This window comes from Lagenorhynchus albirostris, chromosome 17, assembly GCF_949774975.1.
Source record: "Lagenorhynchus albirostris chromosome 17, mLagAlb1.1, whole genome shotgun sequence".
NCBI classification, from domain to species: domain Eukaryota; kingdom Metazoa; phylum Chordata; class Mammalia; order Artiodactyla; family Delphinidae; genus Lagenorhynchus; species Lagenorhynchus albirostris.
This window is the reverse complement of record NC_083111.1, coordinates 46333653-46354642: the sequence shown is the minus strand read 5'-3', so window position 1 is coordinate 46354642 and position 20990 is coordinate 46333653. Positions and strand designations below refer to the sequence as shown.

Here is a 20990-nt window from a genome sequence, read left to right as displayed (position 1 = left end):
AGTGAGTGAGCCTTAGAAGGAACCAGAAGCTGGCTGAAGAGATGGACAGTTGTACAGACAGATTTCTTCCTGCTCGAGGTAGCCAAAAGGGGGCTAAAGAAGAGGTTGAGAGATGTAAATGGGAGACATTTTATAAGATGTGATAGAGTAGAAAGGGTAAAAGATAATCCAGAAATAGTTGTGCTAAGAGAGAGTTCAGGGTTAGGATCTGGGTAGTGGAACCAAGTTCCAGAGGACAAAGTCCAAGGAAGGGAGCCTGAAGTGAAGTGGAGATAAAGGTATTTGACATTGAGAAATTTGAGGAACTCTTGGGTTAATCTTTTTTAAGTGATAAGTTACACACAGGAAACCATCCAATAAAATATAATTAACAACTAAAATTTGGGCCAGAGAAGTTAGAAGACAAGTGGTATGAAAAGGCTGTATATACTGTAAAAAATTTTAGGTTCATTTGTATTTGTATTACTGGGGGGGATGGGGGGGATGTGCTAGAATATCAATAAATTTAATAGTTACTTTGAACTCAAAAGTTTGCCTTTAGTTTGTTTTTGTATCTGTTCTTATGCTTTTCTGTAGTTTTAAATGCTAAACATTTCATTTCCTAGATCATTTTCCCAAATCCAAAGCTTGTGAATTCTGAGAATGTAATTTGTTTCATTTATCTAACTATAAGAAGTTTATCCTCCCATCTATTGTTTGAAGACCATGAAGTAATTACCTTTTCATAGTATTTTAAAGAATAATTTTCCTATCATAATTATCTTTGCTTGACAATGCAGTTCTCTTGAGTACAAGGACAAATGTTCAAAGTAGCAATTGTTCAAACTTAAAAAAAAAAGACTCTTCCTAACAGTTTTATAGTACATCATGACACTATCTACAGTTCATACAGAAAAAAAAATTTTGAAATGAAGACATTTACCATATTATTCCCAGTCTCTTTAGTATTTGTCATAGACCAAATGACAAAATACTAAATCGTTTTAAGAGACTGAAAATAAGGACCAGAAGGAAAATGAGGTTTGTATTTGCTAAACCTAACAAACAATTTTAATTGACAATGTTAAGAAAATAACTCTGCTGAGAAGACATTTCAGTGCATCTGGAAGAGCCATGTATCTATTAAAACTTGAGACCTTAATCACTGACCACTCTTTCCCATATTGGTCACAATGGCCTGGTAGGTCTTTGGGCAGTCTATAAAAATAGTTCCATGGGAAACTGATACAGGGATTTGCTAGCCCCTATTCCTGTTTCTGAAAGATACCCTAGAACCTGATTACACCAGACCTAAGTAAACTGAGCCAACTCACAGATCCAATGTGTGGGAGCCAGGTCTCAGTCAGGAAGAGGATTGCTGTGACGCATTGTCTCTCTATTCAGAATTGCTGTTCTACTGAAGAAGCTACCAGGACTGCTGATTCAGTTCCACTTTACAATACTGGCATTTCCCACTTCTTGCCCCACATCTTAGGTTCCTAAGTGGCAGCATGAGGAAAACTCCAGCCAAAAAATACAGCTTCTGCTTGTAATCCTATACTTATTTTTATCCTCATAAGCTGGGCTAAAAAACCAGAAAAAACCTAGTGGGAAAAAAAAAAATCCCTATTTCTCTTTCTTGAACCTAGAGCCATTTCTAAGCATATAACTCACTACTTTCTTTTCTCAGGGTATCAAAAGATGCCTCCCGAAATAGGTTACCCACAGTCCAAAGGAGAGACAGCAGGAAAAGAACCAAAGGCTCCCTTTAAAGCCTCAGACACTCCTCAACTTTCTTATTAGAACTCTGTACTCACTTCCTACCAAAGGTCTCATCCTTAATTCTTATTTCCAGTGGGGAGAAAGAGGAAATTACTACCCCATATGGTATCTATACAAATAAACATGCCATTTTTGAAGGTTTGGCTACGTGAGCCCCTTAGGCCTGTCTTTAGTCACTTTTTCATTGCGCATTCTTATTATTTACCAGGGTCCCTAGAGGTTGGAATGAGTGGAGTAGGATGTGGGTCTAATGATGATGTGTAAGGAGTTCCTGATTTTTAAGGGTCTACCTAGGCCATAAGTGTAATAAGCATCATGGAGCTCTAGACTAGAGTGATTTGCATAGCCTTACCAGCAGCCACACCACACCTCAAAGTCCACTAGGTCCTCTCTTGGGTTGTATAGCTTAGGGAGGGTCCTGTGTCACTAGAACGCGTGTTTTATATTAAGGATGCAATACATGCTAGCTTCCATTTAGCACATAATTCAGAGCATGAATGGGAACAGATTATAGGAGAACTGTGAAAGCCTATTATGTTGAAGATGATGTACCTTATATTTCTACCATAGATGATGAATAGGGCTAGAACCTTAGAGGTGAGGGTTGGCATGTAAAGTTACAGCCTCTCTGGTTCTCAGTATCCTTATTTGTAAAACAGGGAGATTGGGTTCGATGATCTAGGTTAGATGATCCTGGATGGCCCTTCAGCTGTAAAAATTTCATAGAAATACTTAAGTTTCTCCTAAGAACACAGTCTTGTGCTTTCAGATTATTTGAGGTGAAGTCTGGTTAAATTTTGTGAACTATTTAGGAAATAAGGAATAATTTACAAAAGTTGTAATTCCTATATTTTAAAATAACACCAAAGAAATGAACAAGAAAGTCATTTTTGTAGCACTTTAACAATTCTGTATAAATGAAGTCTGATAAGGTGGGTTTAATGAGGTTTAGATTTTTTTAAAGGCCTGGAATCATATTTATTGTATTTATTTGCTTGGTAAACTGGTCTTTTTTTTTTTTTTTTGACCGTGTTGCACGGCTTGCGGGATCTTAGTTCCCCAGCCAGGGATTGAACCTGGGCCAAGGCACTGAAAGCGCTGAGTCCTAACCAGCGGACTGCCAGGGAATATTCTCTTCCCTTTTCTTTTCTTTCTTCATTGAGATATGATTGGCATACAACATTATATTAGGTAAACTTTTCTTTTTTAAGGAAAATTGAACTTCATCCCAATTCTGAACAGTTTCAAAATTAGTGAGAATTATAATAAGTGACTGTGAAATGGGACAAAGGGAAACTTCAAAGGCCCTCACTCCTCTTGCTTGTTCTAGATGCTCACATTGCTCTTGAAGTCCAGGTAGGCCACAAGGTGGCACCATTAGTCCATGTAAATAAAATACAGCTGTGTCTAGGAAAAAACTGATTTTTAAAAAAATCAGATAACTTTATTACAGAAGTACTACATGTGCATGAAAGACTTCACATTGCAGTGGGCCCACAACTGGAACAAGCCACCAACCAGGATGGGTCACCAACCAGGATGGGCCACCAACCAGGATGGGTCACCAACTGGGATGGGCCCACCGTACCCCAGCGGCTGCCTCCTTGAGAATGGATGGTGGTCCACTGTCTCCATGGAGCTGGAAACAAGACATGGCCACAGCCCGAGGTAGGACTGTGGGCAGCTTCCAGTCCATGCCTAAGATGGCCTTCGTCTCATTTCCCCCTCAGTGGGGATATGATCTGCTGCCACAACTGCTTTTCCCTCCTCCCCTGAGACGTAACGTCAGTGAGGTCAGAGGCCCAGGAATTGTGTCACCTTCACCGCAGGACTGAGGGGTCACTCTAGGCAGGTAACATCAACCTGCTGCTTCCTTTCCAGAACCTCTGACTGCCTCGGGCGGGACACCTGACTTTCTGATTCGCCAGGTTGTAATCCTTCCATTAAGGTGCCTCTTAATTAATGACACCCGTTTGCTGGTTTGAAAATAAATTAAATATTGACAGATTCAAAAAAAAAAAACTTCACATTGACTGCTCAGTGCTTATTTAATGTCTTTATTATATAATTACAGATTATACATTGGAAACTTCTATGGGAGGAGGTTCCTTGCTAAGAATTTTAAACACGGTAAACAGTAAAAATTTTGGAAAATACTGAAAGGCATTAGAGTAAAATAAAATATCCAGGGCTTCCCTAGTGGCGCAGTGGTTGAGAGTCCGCCTGCCGATGCAGGGGACACGGGTTCGTGGCCCTGTCCGGGAAGATCCCACATGCCGCGGAGCAGCTGGGCCCGTAAGCCATGGCCGCTGAGCCTGCCCGTCCGGAGCCTGTGCTCCGCAACGGGGGAGGCCACAACAGTGAGAGGCCCGCGTACCGCAAAAAGATAAAAAAATAAAATATCCAAGATAAACAATGTTCTCTTTGTGAAAAGTTAATTTTTATTTATTTTAAACCAGTATCTTTCTGAAATTTGAATTGTAACTAAATTTAAATAATGCAAGAAATAATAAGTAATATAAATATTGCAGGAAATATATATCAGAAACTCTTGTTTGGTGTGTTTTGATTTCCTGATAGAGAAATAAAAACTTAGGCAAGTGTTTTCTCACTATCCCAACAAGTAAGAAATAGTTGAGAATAACAAGTCCAGGAATGTAGTCACTCCCTGTAAAGTGGAAAATATTTCCAAATATTTTTATTTTTCTCACACTTAAAAAAGTTTACTTTGTGTGAAATGATTGCAAAGAATTAATCAGAATATATGTGTTAGACTGATGCTTCCTGTAAAGTAAAAAACATTTCCAGATATGTTTTTATCTGTTTTTCCGCAGTTTAAAAAGTTTACTTTTAATGAAATAATTCTGAGTTAATTCGGAGTGTGTGGGCTAGTCTGATGTTTCCCTTTATATAACCTTTGATGAAAAGATTTGCTAAACTACTTCATTATGTAAAAAGACTCTTACGAAAACAAACTTAGGGACTTAGTTTTTTCACCCATAAAATGAGGATAACGATAGTACTTACCATATAGGTTTTTTTCATGAGGACTAAATTAGTTATTACAGGAAAAACCCTTAAACAGTACCTGGAGTAATAATAACTTAATAAATGTTGAACATGTTGCTAAGCAGTTGTTTGCAGAGTAATAGCAAACATACAAATAAATCATTTTTCCTTTTTAATTATAAATAATAAACATAACAATAAATATTTATAAACATAAATAAATCCTTTGTTCCCTAAGAGCACCACCTAAGTAATACCCGATTAGCCTACTTTTAATTATTATATGAACTTAAACACAACTGGCCTTTCTTAAGGTAGCATCTGTAATTCACACATTTGAAATTAACCTCCCCTTTAGTGCATTAAAACATTTTTAATTATGAAGTAATTGATAGCTTGGCATTGAAGAAATCACAAGATTAAAAATTTTACCAGATTGGACTTGGAAATACCATAAAACATGTGTTCTCCACAGATTTAAATATAAAGTAAAAATGTTTCTGTGGTGGGTCCAGATTTATCTAAAAATTACTCTTTTTGAACTTCTGTTAATTATTTTTGAGCCTTGGAAGTAAAATTCAGAAGATTCTACTTATAAACTTCCTGCTTTAAATGTTCTTCATGGTACTGTGATAGCCTGAAAGGATAGTATTCTCAATTCTTTTTTTTGTTTACTTACTACCATGCTTTCAAAAGGGGGGCTACCCTTTTCCTTTTTTTAAGAACTCAAATATTTACATATTTTTTGCCTTTGTTTTGGTAGATACCTCAAAGGTTGAAATATGGAATCCTACCCGTAAGATTTATGTGAATCTCAGACCCAAGACAATCTTCAAAAAAACAGATAAATAAGGATCCTAAATCCAACTTAGTTTAAGATGAACTGTAAACCAGGATGTTGGAAGTTTTATAGTGAGCAAAACGAGCATTGCATCAAGATTGCTATCACAGTAAAACCATTTGCCAATAAAAAAATGAAATAGGTTCCCCAGCCTTACATTATAGTCAGATCCATCTGTGTCACATCTTTTAAATACATTGCCTGAAAACCCATTGTGATAGTCAAATTTTGACCAAAAATATTATTTTAAAATTCTCTTAGACATCTACATTTTGATTGGCTTAAAATGTCAGTGAATTTGAATTTGTGTAATAATTAGAAAAGTATAGGGAAAATTCTTTTTTAGTGTGCTAAGAAATTCAGTAAGAAAATTATGGTACATGCGTACAATATAACATGACCATTAAAAATTGTAATAGAAGACTGGTAACATGGAAGCATGTTCACAGTATAATTTTAAAAGTTTAACATTAGTATGTATATTATGAATTTAAAAAATAGAGAGAGAAAAAAGCTGTGAGACCATAGCACCAAAATGTTAATGATAGTTATTTCTAGTTGGTAGGATTATGAGTAACTTATTTTCTTCTCTTCATATTTATTTTAAGAATTTCACAATGAACTGTAGAACTAGTCATAAGAAAAAAAATGTTACTTTAAAATCCTGTTACAATGAACTTAATTGAGTGTACATTCAGCAAAGAATTATTGGATTCTCTCACGTCTAGATTTCAAGAAATAACACGTCAGGCACTGTGTAATCTGCCAGGGTGCACAGACAGGTCAGACCCATTTTTTATCTTCTAGAGGAAGACTGTCAGGAATTTTAGAAAACGGTTCTGAACAAGTAACAAAGCTTTGTATGAACTGTTTTCTCCTGGTTATCTTCATAACTGTATAGAAGCTGCATGACATACTGCAAATATTATAGACTAAATTTGAAGTCCACTCTGCCACGTACAGTAATATGGCCTTAAACATATTAAGGCCATATTAAGGCCACTTTTCTGAGCCTTGCAAATTATTGAGACCACTCTATTAGAGAAGTATAGCTGCTGAAGGTAAACAGACTGAAGAAATATATTATCGATATTTTGGGAAGGGGTTTAAATTATTGTTAAAATGTTTACTTGCTCACAGCTAAATTTCTTTTAGGTTGAGCTTTTTTTTTTTACCCTTTCCTAATATCTGTGGAATCTGTGCAGTGCTTAGGTTTTAAGAACAGTAATTCTAAAGTGCAAGCAGTTAGGATTTAATGAATTCATTGGATGTTCTTGTTTTATGGTTCTTTGAGGTTATTTTATATTTTAAAAACAACTGTATCCTTTTAAAAGGGTAAGAATAACTAAGTGAGGTATAGTGAATCCAGATTTGGGGGTTCCATTTACTGTATGTCATTCTCAGATTTAGTACTTTGACATTAGAATATGCAGGCATTGAGATCTGATAGCACATCTCTTCAGGTGTGCCATTTTTCCCTTGAATTTTGTTGAAGTGTCTGGTGCTTTAATCTCTGACCAAAGTTGCTATATAGGCATAAGGCTGTCAGTCCATTTGAACCATTTGTAGCACTTAGTCTTGCCTTTCCCAGTGACCTTTCAAAATGAAAAATAAATCAATACATTCTGTATGGTTGGTGATATTTGGTATGGAAGACCAATTTAAAGTTATGTTATAATTATATGTTAAAATAGAACACGTTTTCTCCATTTGTTCTTTTTTTTTCCCATTTTTTTAAACATCTTTATTGGAGTATAATTGCTTTACAATGATGTGTTAGTTTCTGCTTTATAACAAAGTGAATCAGTTATACATATACATATGTTCCCATATCTCTTCCCTCTTGCGTCTCCCTCCTTCCCACCCTCCCTATCCCACCCCTCTAGGTGGTCACAAAGCACCTAGCTGATCTCCCTGTGCTATGCGGCTGCTTCCCACTAGCTCTCCATTTTACTTCTGGTAGTATATCTATGTCCATGCCACTCTCTCGCTTTGTCACAGCTTACACTTCCCCCTCCCCATATCCTCAAGTCCATTCTCTAGTAGATCTGTGTCTTTATTCCCGTCTTGCCCCTAGGTTCTTCATGACCTTTTTTTTTTTTCTTAAATTCCATATATATGTGTTAGCATATAGTATTTCTTGTTCTCTTTCTGACTTACGTCACTCTGTATGACAGATTCTAGGTCCATCCACCTCACTACAAATAACTCAATTTCGTTTCCTTTTATGGCTGAGTAATATTCCATTGTATATATGTGCCACATCTTCTTTATCCATTCATCTGTTGATGGACACTTAGGTTGCTTCCATGTCCTGGCTATTGTAAATAGAGCTGCAATGAACATTTTGGTACATGACTCTTTTTGAATTATGGTTTTCTCAGTGTATATGCCCAGTAGTGGGATTGCTGGGTCGTATGGTAGTTCTATATGTAGTTTTTTAAGGAACCTCCATACTGTTCTCCATAGTGGCTGTATCAATTTACATTCCCACCAACAGTTGAAGAGTGTTCCCTTTTCTCCACCCCCTCTCCAGCATTTATTGTTTGTAGATTTTTTGATGATGGCCATTCTGACCAGTGTGAGATGATATCTCATTGTAGTTTTGATTTGCATTTCTCTAATGATTAATGATGTTGAGCATTCTTTCATGTGTTTGTTGGCAATCTGTATATCTTCTTGGGAGAAATGTCTATTTAGGTCTTCTGCCCATTTTTGGATTGGGTTGTTTGTTTTTTTGCTATTGAGCTGCATGAGCTGCTTGTAAGTTTTGGAGATTAATCCTTTGTCAGTTGCTTCATTTGCAAATATGTTCTCCCATTCTGAGGGTTGTCTTTTGATCTTGTTTATGGTTTCCTTTGCTGTGCAAAAGCTTTGAAGTTTCATTGGGTCCCATTTGTTTATTTTTGTTTTTCTTTCCATTTCTCTAGGAGGTGGGTCAAAAAGGATCTTGCTGTGATTTATGTCATAGAGTGTTCTGCCTATGTTTTCCTCTTAAGAGTTTGATAGGGTCTGGCCTTACATTTAGGTCTTTAATCCATTTTGAGTTTATTTTTGTGTATGGTGTTAGGGAGTGTTCTAATTTCATACTTTTACATGTACCTGTCCTGTTTTCCCAGCACCACTTATTGAAGAGGCTGTCTTTTCTCCACTGTGTATTCTTGCCTCCTTTATCAAAGATAAGGTGACCATATGTGCGTGGGTTCATCTCTGGGCTTTCTATCCTGTTCCATTGATCTATATTTCTGTTTTTGTGCCAGTACCATACTGTCTTGATTACTGTAGCTTTGTAGTATAGTCTGAAGTCAGGGAGCCTGATTCCTCCAGCTCCATTTTTCGTTCTCAAGATTGCTTTGGCTATTCCGGGTCTTTTGTGTTTCCATACAAATTGTGAAATTTTTTGTTCTAGTTCTGTGGAAAATGCCATTGGTAGTTTGATAGGGATTGCATTGAATGTGTAGATTGCTTTGGGTAGTAGAGTCATTTTCACAGTGTTGATTCTTCCAATCCAAGAACATGGTATATCTCTCCATCTATTTGTATCATCTTTAATTTCTTTCATCAGTGTCTTATAATTTTCTGCATACAGGTCTTTTGTCTCCTTAGGTAGGTTTACTCTTAGATATTTTATTCTTTTTGTTGCATTGGTAAATGGGAGGGTTTTCTTAATTTCACTTTCAGATTTTTCATCATTAGTGTATAGGAATGCCAGAGATTTCTGTGCATTAATTTTGTATCCTGCTACTTTATCAAATTCATTGATTAGCTCTAGTAGTTTTCCAGTAGCATCTTTAGGATTCTCTATGTATAGTATCATGTCATCTGCAAACAGTGACAGCTTTACTTCTTCTTTTCCAGTTTGGATTCCTTTTATTTCTTTTTCTTCTCTGATTGTTCTGGCTAAAACTTCCCAAACTATGTTGAATAATAGTGGTGAGAGTGGGCAACCTTGCCTTGTTCCTGATCTTAGTGGAAATGGTTTCAGTTTTTCACCATTGAGGATGATGTTGGCTGTGGGTTTGTCATATATGGCCTTTATTATGTTGAGGCAAGTTCCCTCTATGCCTACTTTCTGCAGGGTTTTTATCATAAATGGGTGTTGAATTTTGTCGAAAGCTTTTCCTGCATCGATTGAGATGATCGTATGGTTTTTGTCTTTTTTTTTTTTTTGCGGTACGGGGGCCCCTCACTGCTGTGGCCTCTCCCGTTGCGGAGCACAGGTTCAGCGGCCACGGCTCACGGGCCCAGCTGCTCCACGGCATGTGGGATCTTCCCAGATCGGGGCACGAACCCGTGTCCCCTGCATCGGCAGGCGGACTCTCAACCACTGCGCCACCAGGGAAGCCCAAGATGATTGTATGGTTTTTCTCCTTCAATTTGTTAATATGGTGTATCACATTGATTGATTTGCGTATATAGAAGAATCCTTGCATTCCTGGAATAAACCCCACTTGATCGTGGTGTATGATCCTTTTAATGTACTGTTGGATTCTGTTTGCTAGTGTTTTGTTGAGGATTTTTGCATCTATGTTCATCAATGATATTGGCCTGTAGTTTTCTTTCTTTGTGACATCTTTGTCTGGTTTTGGTATCAGGGTGATGGTGGCCTCGTACAATGAGTTTGGGAGAGTTCCTCCCTCTGCTATATTTTGGAAGAGTTTGAGAAGGATAGGTGTTAGCTCTTCTCTAAATGTTTGATAAAATTCGCCTGTGAAGCCATGTGGTCCTGGGCTTTTGTTTGTTGGAAGATTTTTAATCACAGTTTCAATTTCAGTGCTTGTGATTGGTCTGTTCATATTTTCTATTTCTTCCTGGTTCAGTCTCAGCATTTCTAAGAATGCCGAGTGCATTTCTAAGAATTTGTCCATTTCTTCCAGGTTGTCCATTTTATTGGCATAGAGTTGCTTGTAGTAATCTCTCGTGATCCATTGTATTTCTGCAGTGTCAATTGTTACTTCTCCTTTTTCATTTCTAATTCTATTGATTTTAGTCTTCTCCCTTTTTTTCTTGATGAGTCTGGCTAATGGTTTATCAATTTTGTTTATTTTCTCAAAGAACCAGCTTTTAGTTTTATTGATCTTTGCTATCGTTTCCTTCATTTCTTTTTCATTTATTTCTGATCTGATCTTTATGATTTCTTTCCTTCTGCTAACTTTGGGGTTTTTTTCTTCATTCTCTGATTGCTTTAGGTTCAAGTTTAGGTTGTTTATTTGAGATGTTTCCTGTTTCTTAAGGTAGGATTGTATTGCTATAAACTTCCCTCTTAGAACTGCTTTTGCTGCATACCATAGGTGTTGAGTCGTTGTGTCTCCATTGTCATTTGTTTTTAGGTATTTTTTGATTTCCTCTTTGACTTCTTCAGTGATCTCTTGGTTATTAAGTAGTGTATTGTTTAGCCTCCATGTGTTTGTATTTTTTACAGATCTTTTCCTGTAATTGATATCTAGTCTCATAACGTTGTGGTCGGAAAAGATACTTGATGCGATTTCAGTTTCCTTAAATTTACCAAGGCTTGATTTGTGACCCAAGATGTGATCTATCCTGGAGAATGTTCCATGAGCACTTGAGAAGAATGTGTGTTCTGTTGTTTTTGGATGGAATGTCCTATAAATATCAATTAAGTCCATCTTGTTTAAAGTATCATTTAAAGCTTGTGTTTCCTTATTTATTTTCATTTTGGATGATCTGTCCATGGGTGAAAATGGGGTGTTAAAGTCCCCTACTATGATTGTGTTACTGTCGTTTTCCCCTTATATGGCTGTTAGTATTTGCCTTATGTATTGAGGTGCTCCTATGTTGGGTGCATAAATATTTACAATTGTTATATCTTCTTCTTGGATCGATCCCTTGATCATTATGTAGTGTCCTTTTTTGTCTCTTGTAATAGTCTTTATTTTAAAGTCTATTTTGTCTGATATGAGAATTGCTACTCCAGCTTTCTTTTGATTTCCATTTTCATGGAATATCTTTTTCCCTCCCCTCACTTTCAGTCTGTACGTGTCCCTAGGTCTGAAGTGGGTCTCTTGTAGACAGCATATATACAGGTCTTGTTTTTGTATCCATTCAGCGAGTCTGTGTCTTTTGGTGGGAGCATTTAATCCATTTACATTTAAGGTAATTATCAATATGTATGTTCCTATTCCCATTTCCTTAATTGTTTCGGGTTTGTTAATGTAGGTCTTTTCCTTCTCTTGTGTTTCCTGCCTAGAGAAGTTCCTTTAGCATTTGTTGTAAAGCTGGTTTGGTGGTGCTGAACTCTCTCAGCTTTTGCTTGTCTGTAAAGGTTTTAATTTCTCCATCAAATCTGAATGAGATCCTAGCTGGGTAGATTAATCTTGGTTGTAGGTTTTTCTCCTTCATCACTTTAAATATGTCCTGCCACTCCTGTCCTGCAGAGTTTCTGCTGAAAGATCAGCTGTTAACCTTATGGGGATTCCCTTGTGTGTTATTTGTTGTTTTTCCCTTGCTGCTTTTAATATGTTTTCTTTGTATTTAATTTTTGATAGTTTGATTAATATGTGTCTTGGAGTGTTTCTCCTGGGATTTATCCTGTATGGGACTCTCTGTGCTTCCTGAACTTGATTAACTATTTCCTTTCCCATGTTAGGGAAGTTTTCAACTTCCCTAATCTCTTCAGATATTTTCTCATTCCCTTTCTTTTTCTCTTCTTCTTCTGGAACCCCTATAATTCGAATGTTGGTGTGTTTAATGTTGTCCCACAGGTCTCTGAGACTCTCCTCAGTTCTTTTCATTCTTTTTTCTTTATTCTGCTCTGCAGAATATTTTATCTTCCAGGTCACTTATCCGTTCTTCTCCCTCAGTTATTCTGCTCTTGATCCCTTCTAGAGAATTTTTAATTTCATTTATTGTGTTGTTCATCACTGTTTGCTCTTTAGTTCTAGGTCCTTGTTAAACGTTTCTTGTATTTTGTCTATTCTATTTCCAAGATTTTGGATCATCTTTACTATCATTATTCTGAATTCTTTTTCAGGTAGACTGCCTATTTCCTCTTCATTTATTAGGTCTGGTGGGTTTTTACCTTGCTCCTTTATCTGCTGTGTGTTTTTCTGTCTTTTCATTTTGCTTAACTTACTGTATGTTTCTCTGTCTTCTCATTTTGCTTAACTTACTGTGTTTGGGGTCTCCTTTTCGCAGGCTGCAGGTTCGCAGTTCCCTTTGTTTTTGGTGTCTGTCCCCAGTGGCTAAGGTTGGTTCAGTGGGTTGTGTAGGCTTCCTGGTGGAGGGGACTGGTGCCTGTGTTCTGGTGGATGAGGCTGGATCTTGTCTTTCTGGTGGGCACGTCCACGTCTGGTGGTGTGTTTTGGGGTGTCTGTGGCCTTATTATGATTTTAGGCAGCCTCTCTGCTAATGGATGGGGCTGTGTTCCTGTCTTGCTAGTTGTTTGGCATAGGGTGTCCAGCACTGTAGCTTGCTGGTCGTTGAGTAAAGCTGGGTTTTGGCGTTGAGATGGAGATCTCTGGGAGATTTTCGCTGTTTGATGTTACGTGGAGCTGGGAGGCCTCTTGTGGACCAGTGTCCTGAAGTTGGCTCTCCCAGCTCAGAGGCACAGCCCTGACTCCTGGCTGCTGCACCAAGAGCCTTTCATCCACACGGCTGGCACAAGGTGGCCATCCATGGTTTCATGTCAGCATCATCTCAGGCACAAACCTCCTTGTTTTTCCATTTTGTCTTTAAGTTACTTGTTGAAACAACTGGCCCGCGGTCCCAGGACTGTTGCGGCTTCGGCCGCCGGGGCCCCTCCGGAGCCGGCATCCTCAGTGAGGCCTCCCTCCCCTTGGGCTCTGGGGCAGTTCAGTGACGGCGGAGGGAAGAGACCCTGAGCCGGGAGTTCCAGCTCTGCAGAAACGCGGGCTCCGTTCTCTGCATTAGTTCTTAATACTTATCTTAAAGTTCTGTAGATTGACCTAAGATTAACATAAAATAAAATATAAAGGAAAGAGAGTATTAACTAGAACTTTCTTATCAAGTTGGGGACTCACAAGCTTTCACTAAAACCTCCTTATTGTTATGTGGGTTGAGACAAGTGCTGTTTGGCGTTCGGAGCTCTTGTTACTGAGATCTGGGTGACTGCCTGGTCCCAAAGAATGAGTGCCTGCATCCTCATGGCGTTTCCTGGGCAGTGCCACAGAGCGTGGAGTTGGAGTTTTAAATACTAAGCTGTGCCAGCCCTCTAAGATCTGACCCCCAAAGTCCTGCTTTTAACAATCCCAGGGAATTAGCCTCTGAGCCAGTCATTGGACACTGTCCCTTATGGACACTGTCCCTTAGGAATCAGAACCAGGCCATGGTGAACAACCAGAGGACTTTCTGGGGCTTGACTATTCCCATTATTGGCTGTTCTTGTGGTTTTTCTTCTGCCAGGAGGAACCAGTTCTCTTTTTCTTTCCTGGAGGTCTTTACTCCCCACTAGAGGTTACCCAGTTGTTAGAAACTGCTGTGTTACCAGAGGATCAGTGCTCTATGCAAGCTAGAGCACAGTTGAGGACTGTACCCAGCCCCAGGAGAGTAATAACTGTTATTTTTTGGGTGCTTAAGTCATACAGCTAGTAAGTAGCTGAATTGGGATTCTGACCCAGGCATTCCAGCTCCAGATACATTCTGGGTGGAGTAACCAAGCTCTTTGAACATCTGACAGTAGAGAAACTGCCTCTAGAGTGCTGTTCACTCCTGAAAGTAGCGCCTCTCAGGACAGGCAGACTGTATCGCGTCTCTCTCCCTTCTGCTTTCCCCTCCTCTAAAGCAGCCTCCAGTATGCCCATATCCGTTCACAAGGCGACAGGCTCAGCCTTCTGTGCATCTTGAAAGATATCACGCATTAGTGCCTCTAACTCTGCTTGTGGAATGGTTCTTATGACACATTCCCTTTGGTAAATACCAGGGCTTCTACCTGAGCCCTTCCAAATGGTAGGTCCTACAAACTCTTCCATAAATAATCTCTTACTCTCCTAGCACCCAGAGAAATGACTTCAAAGAAGACCTTTCTTTCTTCTTTCCTTCCTTCCTTCTTTCCTTCCTTCCTTCTTTCCTTCCTTCCTTCTTTCCTTCCTTCCTTCCTTCCTTCCTTCCTTCCTTCCTTCCTTCCTTCCTTCCTTCCTTCCTTCCTTTCTTCATGGAGAAGATGAGCACATTTAGACTCAACAATCTTTTCATCAAAATCTTTAGGCCTCTCTATGACCCAGACATTGCACTCCTGGCCATTTATCCCAGAGAAATGAAGACTTAATATAAAAATATGTACCTGAATGTTTTTAGAAGCCTTAACATAATGCCCCAAAACTGGAGATAATCAGATGTCCTTCAGTAGGTAGACAGTTAAACTGTGGTACATCCATACCTTGGAATACTACTCAGCAGTAGAAAAGAAACAAACTGTTGATACAGGTAACAACCCAGATAAATCTCCAGAGAATTATGTTGAGTGAAAAAAAAAGATCCTCAAAGGTTACATACTGTATGGCTCTATTTATGTAACACTCTAGAAATGACAGAATTATAGTAATGGAAGACAGTAGTGGTTTCCAGGGGATAAGGAGAGGTAGGGGCAGGAGGGGAGTAGGTGTGGCTGTAAGAGGGCAAAGATCCTGGTGGGGCTGGAAATATTCTGTATCCTGACAGTATCAATGTCAATATCCTGGTTGTGATATGGTGCTACTATTGTTTTACTCTGTGTTACCATCAGGGGAAACTGGGTGAAAGGTACACAGGATCTCTCTGTATTGTTTCTTACAACTGAATTTGAATGTACAATTATCTCAAAATAAAAGGTTTAATTTAAAAAATCTTTAGTCCTCTTCACCCTTTGGACAATAGTTAACGTGTCCCGATTTTTATTCACTTCTATTATTTCTTGGGGAATCTATCAATAGCTTTCTAGTGGTTTTTTTAGGGTCTTCAGCATTTTCTTGGCAGGTTTCTAGTAATTAGGTCTAATGCATTTATATAGCATTAAGTTTGAAATCACATAAATTTGTAATTTGATCGTTTATTTTCTTATGTGACCTTGTCATATCAAAAGAAACTGGCAGAAAATGGTCTTTCTTATGGATTTAAGGAAACATTAGGATTACTTTGGGGGCACATAACTATATAATCGATAATTCTATCTCCAAATAAACAGCTACACTTGTCTTTTTCATAATATAAATCCTACTATCTTCAGAATAACCCCTGTACCATTTTAACATTGAAAAAGCCACATCTTAAATTAACATATTAGACTTTAGTCATGAAGACTCAGCTCTAGTGGGCAGGACATAAAAGGAAAATAGTAGGCTTTGGGTGAATGCAGACTGTTTGTTCAGGGAAATCAATTAAGTGGCTCAGTGATAATGAAATCTGTCTAAACTGGTATTACAGACTTGCAGAAATATAGGGAACAGTTGAAGAGGGTTGGATGTTTTGCGTATTATCATGTCATCATGATTTTGCTGAACTGTTGTGGGACTGGTCCTCACATGTAGTTTGTCTTCACTTCCAACCTCACACTGATAGCCCTTACGATACAACCTGACTTACGTATGGTAAATGGAGCTTTATAAAATGCCATTGATTATTCCCTATAAGTTTATTTAAAGGGACTTGATGACAGCGTAAATGACTAGTAAAAGTCATGAATTTCAGCTGGAAGTATAAATTTGGGATTTAGACTTTATATCCCAAATTTACCACTTAGCATATTATCTGGAACATTTTGGGCACACAGTAAATGTTTGCCTAACAAATTACTATTGATTTTTTGTGGTCCATGCTGCCTGTCCGTGACCCCCTTGCTTCCACGTTTCCTCAAGAAAAGAGTGCAGTGGGACTGATGGGGGACTCTTCAAATGTCTGTCAGTGCCCTAAGGGGAAACCTGAGGGGGGTCCCAGTGAAAGTGTGAGTGTGGGGCTGCACCGAGATGCAGGAGGGGTGGGGTCAGGCATGTGGAAAAGACTGCAGATAGATTTGAGCCAGTTTTCTTTCACACTGAAAAGAAAAGGTAGTTGGACAATCTCAGGAGGAGATTTAAGTACCAGTATTCAAGACAGATTAGACATTTTTTTTTCTTAAATGTACCTGTTTGGTTTAAACACAGTATTGGTTGTTTTTAATTTTTTCCCCCGCTGCAAATAGCATTTTATTTCTAAAATTGCTTTAGTGGGCTAACCTGAGATGTAGCCACCATTTATAATGGGAAAAATATGCATTCCAAATTCTGGTAAGTTAGAGTGAATTTTCAGAGCGCAATTTCTCCTCTATTGATGGTAACATAATCTGACTCTCTTTCTTTCATCTTTCTGACCGTGTTTTCTTGTTAGTGGGCAACAGAGCTTCTCCTTATTAAGCCCTTCTTTCCTCCTTTTCACCACTTTATTACTCGTCATTGACTTTAGTAGCCTCATAAGTTGATGCCTTACCCATAGATTTTCTGGAAAATATCTACAGGTCCCTGTACCTTGTCTGTGTTTAGTAGAATAGCAAGTCCTTTTTCACACCACATCTTTGTTATAACTGAATTTTCTATTTATTATAGATCCTTGCTTGCACATTTCTGGATAGTGTGTTGAACCTTCTTAAGAATTCAGAGAAACTGCCGTGGGACCACGGAGAGAAAGATCTAATCTTAAGGCTTACGTGAGTATTTTCTACTGTGGACTCCCTCACAACATGTGAAAGCTTCAGTGAACTGTGGCCTTGCTTTGGGGCAGATTCAGTTCTATAGTCAAGATGAAAAATGTTATCTATCATTGGGCTTATTAAATTTGGAGGTTAGTAGTTTCTCAAGGGCACAAAGAAATCACAAAATAAACCATGCTTATTCTCACTTAAAAAATAGACAAGAAAGACTTGTCCTTTTTACTGAGCTGATGTTCGAAAGAATCCCAGTCTGCAAACCACAAGAATTCTTAACTGTTTGAACCAAAAATACCAAGTAGATTGTTTTTCATTATCTATGCTTAGAGAATTTAACCGAAACACGGTACCTCTTGAAAAGCCCTTGATATGTGGTATTTTAATTTTTTAAAAGCTTGTGATACCTCTGTCTTTTTTATGATCCAATCCAATGACTACTGTAGGGGAAAATAGGGAGATTACCCTTGAAAGAGAATTCTTGACTGTTTTTTTGAGAAACATCTTCCCATTCGGTTAATTTCTTTAAAAAGCATTATATAGTATCATAATCTGAGGTTTATCTTACCTTGATCCCTGTAATTCTTAATCATAAACATATTTTCCCGTTATTTAGAATTATCCTTAACAGCTCCTTCTCACCCTTTATATCCAACAGGTCATTGAGTTGTGTTCATTCTATCTAGTGTATCCCTCTCCAGTATGCCCCCTTCTCTCTGCCACTGCCTTAGATCAGGCTATCATCATTTCTTGCCTGGATCTCTACAATGACACCAATTGATCTCCCTGTCTCCAATCTTGACCCCCTCCAAACTAACCTCTCTATTGCCAGAAAGTCATCTTTCTGAAAGACTAATATACTAAGACCATGCCATTTCCTTGACTTAAAATCCTTCAGTGACTCCTTACTAAAATTCAGGTGTAATAAATCTTACTATGGACTTGTTAGGAAGATTAAGTAAAATTCATTAAGACCCCTTAATGCAGTGCCTGGCTCGGAACAGGCTCTCAGTCTGTGTTAATGTTTCCCCCTTGCACGCATGGCAGCAGCAGAGCTTAAGGTGGCCCGGGAATAGAGGGACAGTGGCTCTGCTGGAAACCAGGCCAAAAGGAGTGGGGGCCAAGAATCTCACCGAACTCCAGAGCCAGGCTTTCCTAAATCCCTGGGAGGTTAGGCACAATAGATTGATCTAGCATCCAGTTCCATCTGTGTTCCAGGAAGACTTTGCCTGATAAATTATAAGCCAAGCTCATCTGTGACTAAGCTTTTTTAACCTTAGAGTAAGGGAGCCATCTTAACAAACACATCAGTCTCTGCCTTTGTGTTTTCTTGTTCTGGTTTGTTTTCTCTTTAACTTCTTAGTAAAGTTTCTTTTGTCAGGCTTTAACTTTTTCTTAAATGAACCAAGGAAGGGACAATTGCAGGTGGGGTGGAGACACACCCACGCACGCACGCACGCACGCACGCGCACGCACGCATGCACTGAGAGACCAAGAAATTGCTGAGGGCAGGGAAGTATCAATGAAGGATGTGTGGAAACACCTACTGGTGAACCGAGGCTACTCAGATGGGTGAAGTATTAGCATGGACACAGCTGGGATAGCTGCCTTTGTCCTGCCTCTGCATCCCCACAGAGACCTGTTTTTCCTCATCTCTCCATCTTCAGACAGGGAGAGTTTGGCAAAATCAGATATTTAGATAACCACAGAACAAAGCAGAATAGGATCAATACTGCAAAAAGGACAGAATTCTTAATTTCATGATACTTGCAGTTTTTAAATTTAGTTTGTTGCCTTCCTTAGCTTTTCTCTTTCTATGAAAAATTTGAAGTTTGTGCTCTAAACACATTTAGCAGGTCCTTATTGAGTGTGAATTAAGTTATTGTTTTTTTCATGCTGATTTAGTTAACTTTTGAGCTGATAATTCGTTTTACCATATAGAATATCTCAAATACAATAAAAAGCAAATATATGAAAGAGAATTACTTTGTTTTAAATAAGAATCTCTACCAGTAGTAGCATTTGTGTGTGTGTGTATGTGCGTGTATAGGTAGTTTTATGAAGTTTAAGGAACATGCTGTCTTTGTCTTCTGATGATGTAATAAACTTAAATCTAAGCACTTCTATTTTTATTTTTATTTTTTGCTGTACGCGGGCCTCTCACTGTTGTGGCCTCTCCCGTTGCGGAGCACAGGCTCTGGACGCGCAGGCTCAGCGGCCATGGCTCACGGGCCCAGCCGCTCCGCGGCATGTGGGATCTTCCCGGACCGGGCCATGAACCCATGTCCCCTGCATCTGCAGGCGGACTCTCAACCACTGCGCCACCAGGGAAGCCCTAAGCACTTACATTTTGCTTCACTTTAAAAATATCTCAATCCAGGGACTTCCCTGGCCGTCCAGTGGTTAAGACTCCATGCTTCCAATGCAGGGGATGCAGGTTTGATCCCTGGTTGGGGAACTAAGACCCATGTGCCGCGTGGCGCGGCCAAAAAAAAAAATCTCAGTCTTTTTATATGATGAAAAGTGAAATATGGCTTTATGGTAATTTAATTGCAATTTTGATTCAACAGATATGAAAAAAATGAGACATTTTAATGGGAAATAAAATATAATAATTGATAACTCTGTTGTTGTTGTTTCTGTTTGGTGAGGTAATTTATTAGAGGCAGGAGGCCAAGAAAAGAAAGAAATAGCGCTTTTCTAAACGACTTCATTGTCTTGATTTAGTTGGCTTCTCTGAATCTTGTTCACCTCATATTTCATTACAGGCACATTCCGTCACCACATCTGAACAATGTCCTACGTTTTTGTGAATGATTCTTCTCAGACTAATGTGCCCCTGCTACAAGCCTGTATTGATGGAGACTTTAACTACTCCAAGAGGCTTTTGGAAAGTGGCTTTGACCCAAATATTCGTGACACCAGGGGCAGAACAGGCCTTCACCTCGCAGCAGCCCGAGGGAATGTAGACATCTGCCAGTTATTACATAAATTTGGTGCTGATCTCCTGGCCACAGATTATCAGGGAAACACAGCTCTTCATCTCTGTGGCCACGTGGATACTATTCAATTCTTAGTTTCCAATGGACTCAAAATTGATATTTGGTAAGTTCTGTGGTTTTTGAAGTCTTGTCACTTCTTCCCATTAGTCTGTCAACCAATGATCTGATCTTGGAGTCCATTGATTTTGTTTCCTCACTGATTGAGCACAGCAAGTTCAGAAGGGTATTAAGGACAATGAGTAAGGGAACAAGAGGCTGACTTCTAGATTTATGCTGAAGCAGTGTATGTTTTTCTATGAAGATAGTGGCTAGGTTCTGCTACTAATTAATTGTGTATTGTAAGACAAGGGCACTTGTCAACAATCTATTACAGCCTGGGCACTGCACATACTGTGTTTAGCTCATTTAATCCTCAGAATGAATAACTCTTAAGGTAGGTATTCATTTTATAGATGAAATAATTGAGACAAGCATTCTGAGTTAAATGACTTAACAAAGGTCACACAGCTGGAATCTGAACCTAGTTCCACCTGATTCCAAAGCTTGTTTGCCTTCTGTCGTATAATATACCATGCTAGCTTCATAATCTCTCTGGGGTGCTCACAGTCCTTTTGATACTGAACAATTTGAAGAAGTAGTGGTTTTTTTGGTTTGTTTTAGTGATTCCGTCTCTTGAGTGGGAAAGATCAGGCCACTTTAAAAAGTGACCTTGACCTTTAAGCCACAGTTTCATGTTGCCCTAATTTAT

At 38.7% G+C, this 20990-nt stretch overlaps 1 protein-coding gene across 10 annotated transcripts in view; it reads left to right on the top strand.

The window, feature by feature from the left end:
* ANKRD46 (ankyrin repeat domain 46) overlaps positions 1 to 20990 on the top strand; it is a 69010-nt gene that overhangs the window by 8218 nt on the left and 39802 nt on the right. For 9 of the 10 annotated variants that reach the window (XR_009536322.1, XR_009536321.1, XR_009536323.1 and 6 more), the window contains exons 2-3: positions 17143 to 17243; positions 20009 to 20345. Coding sequence is in view for 7 of the 10 variants with exons in the window: in XM_060127445.1 (XP_059983428.1) it covers positions 20035 to 20345 (311 nt within the window). In the remaining 3 variants the exon portion in view is untranslated. Of the gene's footprint in view, positions 1 to 3865; positions 3892 to 17142; positions 17244 to 20008; positions 20346 to 20990 lie in introns of those variants that run through there. The other variant, XM_060127443.1, reaches the window with a different exon arrangement.